Below are 11012 nucleotides of genomic sequence, written 5' to 3' on the forward strand. Positions count from 1 at the left end.
TGAAGCTATGATTTTTAAACTGAACTCTTTAGTTTAAAAAGATTCAACTCGGTTGCATGAAAGGCATAGCTTTTTCATTGTTTGATTACGATTTCGTTTTTTAAGGCTCACGGATAATGGGTTCCGTTTTGTTGTAATACCTATTCTACGTTAAATTAATATGCGGAAAAGTGAATATGATGTAAAAACATTTTGTAGTGAACGATAAATATAATACATATATGACAACTGCGCAAAAGAATAATCGAACATGGGATAGAGACAATAGCAAAATGACTAAATGATAGCAGGATACCGCGGATAACAAGACTCCTAAATGTTGCATGTCACTATATATATATATATATATATATATATATATGCATTGTCACTCTGATGTAACCGCGAAAACATTATTTGCTGTCCTTCCTACTATGCCATTTAACTTCGATAGAGAGGGAAATGTAAATTGCCTAATTACATAATGTGAAGAGTGTCTTATCTCACAAGTAGCTAAGGATGATGGAATAAACAAGAAGAGTTTGCTAGAAAAAAAATCTTAAAATTTTGGCTAAAATGTATATTAACTCAATGAATTCAAATAGAAAGAACGCAGAATTTAGGAGGTCTAAAATTAAACAACCGTAGCTCTGAAGACGGCTAAAGAGTTAGCCGTACAAGAGATGCAGGCCGTCGCTGGGAGTCGACATATTGCCTAAAATAAAAGGTTACCTTCCAAAATCAAACACGGAAGGCAATAAAAATATATATAGTTATTTGTTGTCAGTATTCTGGAGGATTGCCGTAATAACTGGGAATATCCTCAAATCATGATTTTTATGAGCTCAGCATGTATGATAATTTTAGGGTATTTATTTGTGGTACTCACGATTGGTGGTCTGAACTGTTATAAAAAACATGTAATATGCCATTGATCACTTAGGTATTAGATGTCTAAAATTTTGAAGAGTCACTTTTCGCACACCTTTTTCACAAAATCTTTTTAAAACTGCTACCAGTAAACTTAATTCTATTAAGATAATTCTTCCAGCTTCTGCTAAGAATACTGTGTTTCCATCGTGCGACAGGCTGCAAATAAATTACAAGTGGATACCCGAACTAATAATTTGTTTAGGTAGCAAAATGTTAAAAAAAAATTTTAGCTACCAGGAATGAGACTTCTACATCCATTTAGTTACCTTATGTAAACGTAAAGTACGTCTTGAAAAATGTTCAAAAAAAATTTTAACTTCGTATCACTATATAATAATCAAAAGTGTTTCAACGGCCTTGTTTTGGAATTTAGTAAGTAAAGCAAAAAACCGTTTATATATTATTGCCGTTACAGATACTAAGAACTTCATATGCACTAGCAAGTATCCACACATGTCCAAAATATTTAACCAACAAGCGGTCGCCGATCGAATTTAGGTATTGCATTATCAAACAAATTTTAAAAGCCCCCGGTTTGGATTAATCCCAGTAGCACATTTTCAGCTCAAAAGCAGTCAAAGTAAATGAAGTGATTAGCATTAACAGAAGCACTGATTAAAACCCTGTTCCTCAAGAGTATTATAAATTAACTACACAACTAGCAACTAGCCAAAAACTAGCAACCCTATCTAGGAAAACAGGAAATATTCTAAGAAAAACAGGCTTTTGACTCTTTATAATATGTTTTCTGGTAACTACTTTTCGTCACAAAACAACATTTTAAACATCATCATATTCGCACTATTGTACATCTCAATTATCTGTAAATGAGCGCCACAAATATGATACATAGTGTGAAAACGATGTGGTTTATATTCCCGCTAGCATGCCTTAAACATTTGCATATACCGAGCTATTAGGGAAAAATTAAAGAAGTTGTATGGTAGTCAATACTGAGCATGATGTTCGTCATTGACTTACCTTTGACCAGCATCACCTTCATAAAAGTATCATTCTTGAAGCTTGCATGCCTACATTAATTATAGCAAAGAAGAATATTCCGTTATATAGTCCAATATTGAAAGCCTACGCAATTCGCAATGAGTTTCCAAACTTTTGGTTAAACTAATTATACATCAATATAACATCTAATTATACATCAAATATTTATTGAATTGGCCACTTCTTCACGGTATAGTAATTGCTTTTTAGAAGTATTTGTCAACCGACGCGTTACGTTGGGCACCATCAAAAGTGTTAGTATAAAACTCTACGTAGTTTCCGAACTGCGATACTTAATCGGGTTTTAACCCGAGGCTAATACTTAGCCTCCATTTCTTCTATAGTTATATTACTACGAGAGTAATCTAGGAGAGGGTCCACAGCATAACTGGGCTTGTTTCAGCTAGCGTAGTGCAGGTTACATTGCGGACTGTTCGTTTAGTGTGAGATACTATAAACTGCAGTACTACGACTCAATGACCGCAAGCTCTCAACTGAAATACCGGACTAACTAGGCACACAACTCAGCATATACGACATATCTCCATTGCAAACTAATTGTTTTAGATCTAACAAATAATCTCTGCTAAAAATTAATATCTGTAAGTAGCATTTTCTACGCGCTAATAAAATCTACACTATTCTACTTAATTTTTAATTTGTATATGCTCTAAGTAATGAAGAAGGTGCTGTAATAATGAAGTATTTTCAAGCTGACCATTATTTATTTCCTTTATTTGTCTATATCATGGAGTGGGTTTGGAAAGCGGACAAAGAAGAACAATACGCATATTTTTAGTACGCTTTAATAGAATTTTTATAAACTGGTTAATGAGGTTCAACTCAGTTCTTCATCTATAAAACGGTCAAAACCTTTACAAATAGTAACGTGAAAGACACCACTAAATGCAGCATAACTATCAAAATTTAGCGGAGTTTAAGTGAAAATTTGCCTTTTGACAAAATTTATGTCTTTTTTACTTCTTTCCGTAACACTATGTTAAAAACACAACTATTATTACGATATGTAACTTTGACTTAAAGCAAGGATCAACGATACCCCACTCATAGTAAGATGGAACTTTTACGATGCAACAATAATTGCTGGTGCTCTGATTCTATTAAATAAAGGTATTACTACTATAAATTTATCGCGTCCAATATACAGTAGAAATAGGCATCTTTTCGTCGTCTCAGCCACTATGAAACCTTCCATGCTCCTCGCAAAATTTATTTTTTGATTCCTTTTCCTAAGTTCAATCGTGGCTTATAGTGGGGATTGCAGTGCAAATTAAGCAACTAATCAAAAACTTACGTAGTTGATAATTAATTTGTCGTTCTGTTTGCAGCAACATAATATTATCGACATTGCCAGTCTATTATTAAAAGTGCGAAGTCTTAATTACACGTCAGCATAACGTAAAGTGCCTTGTACATTTTTACCAGTAATTGATATAAATATTACAAATATAATTTCAGGAAAACATCATAAAAAGGCGGCTACCGCTTAACAAATTAAGGATAATGAGACCTTTTGAGTAACTTCTGATAAGATGGTTAGCAACCTGTTTCCCATTAGTAAAAAAACATGCATAAACTAAACGCACCAGTCATCAATATTTATCGTGCATGTTTCCTTTACCAACTTACAGTGCTTTATGGTCCATAGCCATTCAAGTCTCCAGTACAGTAAAAAAATGCCAGTAGGTTATCGCTGACACGTTACATTGATTCAAAGGATAGAATTCTTTCAACAACGTGGAATGAGTATATGACTAAACAAAATATATAGAGATATATAGAAACAGAGCCAGTAATTTTTCCCAAAATTCTGAGTAAGCCCTAATGCGTAATGTAGAAAAAGTAAAAGGAAAGCGTGAAACAGGCCGTAATTCTAAACGCATCGAAACGTAGATTTTCTACTGACCAAGATACCTACTACAAGTCAAAAATGTCATCCAAATTTCATTCTCGGTTGGTTAAGGGTGTTCTAGCTTTGTTTCTAATGAAAAAAAAAACGAAATAACTTAGTATGTTAGCATCTTTCAGATAATTAGGTGTCTCATAAAACATATATTTTCTTTATAACACTCATAAAACATATATATAATTACTCATAATCTACTTAAGCACACATCGGCGCATGATTATAGTCATTGATGTATACTGCCGATATTAAAGTCGAAAATGAGTACCTAGCTATTAAAACAACACTGAGAAATCACAAGAGAACTAGATCTACATGTCTTCATATCATACATCTTTCAAGTAAAACTGTTATTATCTTAAACTGTTGTTATCTAGTAAAATTGTTATCTCTTTTAATACAGATCAGTAAAACTAACTTTTTCCAACAAAATCAGCATGCTTCCAAAAGGCTGTTGTATGTCCGTTGTGGTTTAGATCCTAACCTGGGCATTGACACACTTTGTTTCGTGCAAGGAGCCAGCTGTCTGATGGAATGCCTAATGGCGATACCCGACATAAAATTTGAAACACAGAGGTTGTTGTATTTCGCCGTCCGAAATGATTCCTAACTACTTAAGCACCGTATGTAAAACTCGAAACATGTAGATCCTAGTATTTTGCTCATTGATTCGTATCCACAATTTCTTTAACACTCTTTATCACACCGTTCTCAGATTGAAAAATTAAAAACGTGTTGCCATATTTCGAGATATTAATTTAGTTCACACAATTGCGCGTACTGCGTGGCAAAAATGCTTTTTTTTTAATCTGGGCTAAATTTACGAATCTATGTGTCCGACCTAGCAATCTAACTTGTCATGTTTGAAACCACAAAGTGCCTTTCTTCAGACGACCAGCTCTCTTGCATTCTATTTTACGGTGGTTTTTCGGTCAATCAGCCATTCCGTTTCCATTATTTCCATGTTCCCATATTACAGTAATAGGATAAACTATTATTCTTTATATATTTAGGTACTCTGGGCCAAATCAAAAGCATAAGATAATCGGTAGAATTCGTTTGTTACATTTTAAAGAGATATTCTTATTCGTCTTACTCTATACATTCTTAGGCTAGATAATTAAATAATCAAAATAACATTTATTTATTTAACATTTATTGGTACATTTTTTATGCGATATTCCTATCTGAAAATAGGAACTAGGAGGAAAGCCCACGATTGAAATTTATTTACAAATTTAACCGTTACTTTTCATATGTATAATATTATCGTAGATTTAAAGTATCGAAAACAGGCTTAGTTATATAATAATTTATATAAGAAGCCTTAATCACAGTTCTATTATGTTTATATCACAGTTAATAAATATGCTGGAAAATTTGGGACCCCTTTATTACCTAATTTTTCCCATTCTACAATGTGTTTATCAGATACTGTTGTACAATGTGTGTAAATTATGATGCACACACATTCCGCCGTATAAACACAAGTCTTTAATACTTAATACTACCGATAAAACCCAGAATAAAGAATACATATGATTCAAACAATATGCAGATTTTAAAACATATCAGTACATTTATTTTCAAGATCTCCTTCTGTTTTCAATTGCTTGGAGTTTTAAATTACGTTTTATCGTTCACTGAATAAATATATTGTACAATTATTCTACATCATTTATTTAGAGCCTCTGCTCTCATTTATTCGTAGACAAGCAGATCTTTCACTAACTTGTCTTTATGCCTCGGGAATGTGTAGAAGTTGGGACAGTTAGCGGCTGTTTCGAATGTCTTGTTCTCTAGCTGAGCAGTGGCTCGCACTTCTCGAAATTCGCCGGCTACACCCAAAGTCGCCCACATGGCAGTCAATAGGGATATCAGTGTCTGCACAATAATGTCAACTGGAACGAACGAAGACCCCTGTTCACTTAGACGAAGATATGACCTATACAATATAGCACACAAAATTCGTTAGTATATCGCTCAAAGAGTAGAATTATAGTAGGTTACAATTGAAAACGTATTCGAAAATAAAACGTTTATATACATTTCTTAGTAGTCCGCGATTTTTTGTTGTATGCTACAAAATAATCAGCTTAGTTGCAATTATGCACCAACAACTACTGCTATAAAAAAGAATCTATAAAGTTAAAGTGAACAGAATATGTTTTTGTCGAGTAACGGAGATACGTAGAAAGAAAATATATTTAGTTATAGAACAAGGGTTTTTTTACTGGATTTATCTTCATGATGAAATTCTTCTTCTATGTAGTAAGTAGATTTAAAGTATTATGTAAAAAGTTTTAAACCAAGAGATTTATTTCTCAATAAAAAGAGTTAGCCTAAGGTCTTTGATAATTTTTAAACACCTCTCCTTAATGAAACAGACATAGAAGTCGCTCATTTCGTTTTAATTGCATAATAAACCGCTAAACCAAATAATCCCATGAATACAATATTAATTCATTAGTTCAGTATGGTTTGCGCAACAGTAGATATTGGCTGTGGGTGTGAGAACATAAGAATTACGCCATATAATCACTCATGACTTACTTGTGTTGAGCGGCAGAAAGACCACAGTGGACCAGACTAAGCATTGAGAACCAGAGAACTGACTTCGAGATGAACGCCATAGCGACGCTGAAATGAGAGTGACATTAATTATAGAGTCATAACAACAATCTGCCGAAAACAAATAAAGGGTGTCTAGGAAATCGAGAGGGCTATTGTAGTCATCTCCTTCCTTGCAAAGGAAGAACCCAGCAAAGAAAAGCTTAATAAAATATCACGTTTATATTGGCCAGTCTATAGGCTTTACATCATAAGGTTGTTAAGATAACACAAGTAATACATAAACGGTTGCTAGTCTGTTTTACGTAAAAAAAATTAAAATAAATTCATGGGCGTAAACTACTACATTGAACTGAACTTGCGTTTTTGCATATTTTTTCCTTGTATTTACTGATATTATAATATATTAAAGGCTAGCGGAATTATTTTTACGTGCTGCTTGCGATCAATAAAATTGCCCACCAATAAAATGCGAATAATGAACTAAAAGTGTTTAGTTTCAGAAGGAAAGGCACACCTGTCTAAAACTATATACGCCTACTAAAAAGATGTAATATTTTGTTTTACTATGTATGCCCAGTAATGGATACATGCAGACCACATAGCATGTTGTATATACGGCAAACCAGGTTACACCACTAGCATTTTTCTTCCCGTTACATTCTTTACTGCCGAATATTAAGAAATCATGGATCCATGTTAATTCTCAGAGTAAGCCCTTTTACATAAAATATTTATGATACGTCGTGAGTTAAGTTCTCAAATTCATGAACATTTAATCTATCTAAATGCTATTTTTAAAACTGAAAAAATGCTTGAAATTATGCTAATTGACTTGGTACAGAAAATGACCAACCTGAAAAATGCATTTCCATGTCTCATGCTCTATATGTGACTTCTCAATAAACACTTTTAACTCTGGATATAGGGCGATTCTATTGGCTGATCTTATCAATACCGGCTTCCATCCATCCTCGAACTTACAACAACAAGGTCACTTTTAGTTTCAGCTACTGATTTGTCATAACCGTTCCCCATACCACCGCATTCATCCAGACAAACATGGAATGAATACGTATCACTGCCTAATAATATGAAAACATTGTTATTGCAAAGCTGCTGTCAAAACGCAATCACGATTTCACTTGTGCAACCCGCAAGGTTATGTGCAAATACCAAAGCCGGAACAACTGGATGCTGGATGATCCGTTTTGACTAATAGCAGTCACATAAGAATTATTCAAATGGACGAAATAATCGAACCTACCTGTTTAAAGCTAATTAAAAATAACACAATGTATACATAAACCGTATTTATTAAGGTATTGATCATCAAGGTCTGCTTTATTATTGCAGCTCATGAAATGGGTTGTTCTTACATGAGACATCTAAGAACGCGTTTTTGCTATCGCTTACACACCTGCAGCTACTTGTTGCTGTATTCTTTGTAACATGCGTTTATCTAGCGTTCTTCTTCTTAAGATTACAAATGCAGAACTCAGACCTCCTAGGAGCCATGTTAATAGCTCAAATCTGTAGAAATGAAGTAGTTCCGAGTCGCTGCATGGTCGGAACCTGTCACCACTCTTAGCGCATGTTACTAGTTCTTTATAGTTCGAAGTAACGCACGCGAGAATATGCTTTGACTTCTTATCAAAATCTGTACAAGGAGTGCAGGGCTGCTTGATGGCAAAATCTTCCTCGTCCCAGCACCCCTTTTCATGTGCGACTGTATGGTTCGATGTTGTCTCCACCAAAAAGCCTTCCAGAGTAAGAATAAGTAGGCAGGCGAAAATCAGGAATAGTGTCACAAAGATGAGCTTCCTCAATGAGATCGATTCGATCATCTTGTAGTCCACTAAGGGTCAGTTTAAACTACATCAGGCATCAAAGTTCTAACAAACTGCATGTAACACTTTATTAATAGCTCTTAATGTTGTTAAAATAATTAGGTCCAAGCGGTCAAAATAACAGTGATTCACGCTTTACTATTGTAGCTTTTGTAGCTTCAACTGACCTATTATTTTCTCCAGGACATTGCGTAAGTGTTCATTATTTCTTAGCTTAGCATTTTCAAACCTGCACTTAGATCATCTAGTACACGAGAACTGCAATTGCCAATACTACGACAATAAAACCCGAGTTTATTTCGTGCACATGTATCTGGGTTACTTGTAGTATGTACTGTCAACAGCACGAAGTCGGTACAAGATGCATTCCTCAGCAGACTTCTATGACTTGGATGCAGACGACTGGGCCAGGTCCTGAAAATCATCCAGGTTGTCATCAAGTTACTTACTCGGCTTAAATGATATATAATCAGGACAAGCTGAAGGTAACGACGAATATCCCTATCATGCCGTTGAAGAGACTGGTTAAAAATCGTCCGGATTTGGTTCAATACAGTACCAAATAACACTGATTGATCTACTAAAATAAACACACGCCACGAACGACTGCTGCTACTGCGACTACGTTTGCAACCACCATCATGGCCACTATAGTCGTGTTTGTGGGTCTTGATTTAGCCTCAGCTGTATCATCTAGTATCAATGAATGGAAGCATTCCACTAGCTAGCTTCGTCAAAATACTCATGATCATTTTTGATCGAAATTTAAGGACACTTGTGTCCTTGTATAACAGAGTGGACGTACGTTACCAAATTATTAGGTGTGGTGATACCGAAAATCGGTCTTAATGGATAGCCGGTGGACGGTCCCAGATATATAACTGTTTATTTTGATACGTGTCAAGATGGCGCTTTTCTGGCACTAAACCGCGCAAAGGTTAAGCTATCTAGGGAAAATCCATCTAAGGGCGCAGTTATTTAAATGTATCCATTTCCATACAAATTGTCCATACAATTCCATACAAAAGGTAAATAAACTTTGTTATGTGTCTTGTAGCCTGGATTCCTGTTACGCATGCACTAAGGGGCAGGTAGCAGGTATTACGACACAATGGTAATATGTTTGCGAATTAATCTTATAGTCTATACGTGTGAAGTGGCTTAACCTAAGGGCACTTTTCGCTCGGGGTCAGCTATCTCAAGCAAAACGTGTTGTATGGAAACGCAATCCAACGGTCGCGGTTCTCCAGTATAAATTTACAACCTTAGCTATACAACCATCCTTCGAAATGGTCAGCATCATTATAGAAGGTGTAAAAACACCGTATTTCAAAGATATTTTACTTACTTATATATATACTTTCCGATCCTAAACGTAAGAACTCGTAAACAAGACGATGGTGTTACACCAGAACACTTTTGGAATACTCTTCTAAGTATAATATTTCATACGGGTTACTTTGAAGGTACTAATTCAGTTTCAATTATGAAAAGACTACATATATCTATAGAAAATCATGCATGCTGCTATAATTCATACCGAAAAAATGCTATTCAAGTGACAAATAAGATCGTAATTTTGTAAGTATATAACTTATGTTGTTTTTGGCTTTAAACAAAAAAAATATGAAGTGTGAATATCAAAAACTAGTAACTTCAACCTTTTTCATTTATTTTTTTAATTAGTGATTAGAGACTCCAATAGTTGTTCGAATACAAAGCGCTGTCACTAAGGGAAGCTAAGTATTTAAAGCTTTAAAGCTTTTTTAAGCTTTAAAGTCTATCTATAGGGAAACCTTTAGCAAGATGTTTATCGTGGCTGTTTGTCATTAGAAGGAAGGTAGTCCATCTTTGAATAAAAGAGTATTATTGCTGTGGCGAAAAACAGTACGTTTAAGTGAACTTAAGTGAGGATCGCCTGTTATGCATTGCCTTCGTAAAGGAAAGGTCCGCGTTAAAATTAAACTTTTTGGCCAAATTCGACTGTCTACTTGCCAGTTTTCAAACGGCTTTCAAAAAATCCAGGGATGATTTTACCGAATGGTCCTCGGCATCGAAATTGCTCAAATCGCATTTTTGATCCACTTAAATTTTTATGCAAAAATTAACAACATTTTTGGACAAAAAATATCCTTTATCTATTGGGTAGTTTCGCGTTTTCGCGTTTTTGTGCATCCTTTAAATTTTTTGGTCGTTTTGAGTTCTTGCAGCTTTGGAATTTCTAGTCTGATATCAGCCCAAAAAAAGTTCAATTCCGTTAAGGTTTTTGATATGCAAAGTACTGATTGAAACTTTTAGAGTTAACATTTCTCAATATCGTTTGACTCACGGTTACTCTATTATATCCATTTGAAATTAAAGGAAGGATATTTTGATAATCATTAGCAAATGGATTAAGTTCTGGATTCTGGTTATCATCGTAGTGAATAACAGTTATATTGAATAGACATGACTATCACGAATGATACTTCTAGAACGCAATTCAATCAATATGATACGATTTTTAGATACGTTTAGATACGATTCCAGGAATGTCTCGCTCATGTAAACATTCTTTTCAGCATAAAAATAAATCCCATATTATCTACTTGTAAATTTTTAACGATCATTTTAATAATTTGTAATGAACAATTAAATGCATACACAAGCGTTCGCCTTACTGCAACATGAGTGTAAGCTATATTGATTTGTTTGTTTATATTACTGTTTTATTGTTAATCACTGTTTGTCATATTATCCACGAAAAATAA

The 11012-nt window shown here is 34.4% G+C and overlaps 2 protein-coding genes across 5 annotated transcripts; both read right to left on the reverse strand.

Moving 5' to 3' along the window:
* Nucleotides 1–5383: 5383 nt before the first annotated feature.
* EMC5 (ER membrane protein complex subunit 5) lies at nt 5384–9173 on the reverse strand. Of its 4 annotated transcripts, none has more exons than XM_086969568.1 (4): nt 9073–9173; nt 8430–8676; nt 6395–6481; nt 5384–5786 (listed from the first exon to the last, which is right to left on the reverse strand). In XM_086969568.1, the coding sequence occupies exons 3-4, from the start codon at nt 6472–6474 to the stop codon at nt 5543–5545; spliced, it is 324 nt and encodes a 107-aa protein (XP_086825694.1). In that variant the 5' UTR covers nt 6475–6481; nt 8430–8676; nt 9073–9173; the 3' UTR covers nt 5384–5542. The 4 variants fall into 4 exon arrangements, with proteins under 4 accessions (XP_086825694.1, XP_022694120.1, XP_086825693.1 ...); XM_022838385.2 differs by lacking the exons at nt 8430–8676; nt 9073–9173 and adding exons at nt 7269–7391; nt 8712–8934; XM_086969567.1 differs by lacking the exons at nt 8430–8676; nt 9073–9173 and adding an exon at nt 8712–8933.
* Nucleotides 7713–8423, reverse strand: JTBR (jumping translocation breakpoint protein JTBR). The gene has a single exon (XM_086969566.1). It carries the CDS (start codon nt 8257–8259, stop codon nt 7825–7827), a length of 435 nt encoding a protein of 144 aa, XP_086825692.1. The 5' UTR covers nt 8260–8423; the 3' UTR covers nt 7713–7824.
* Nucleotides 9174–11012: the final 1839 nt, after the last annotated feature.

Source organism: Varroa jacobsoni, unplaced genomic scaffold (assembly GCF_002532875.2).
Source record: "Varroa jacobsoni isolate VJ856 unplaced genomic scaffold, vjacob_1.0 scaffold_759, whole genome shotgun sequence".
Lineage (NCBI taxonomy): Eukaryota > Metazoa > Arthropoda > Arachnida > Mesostigmata > Varroidae > Varroa > Varroa jacobsoni.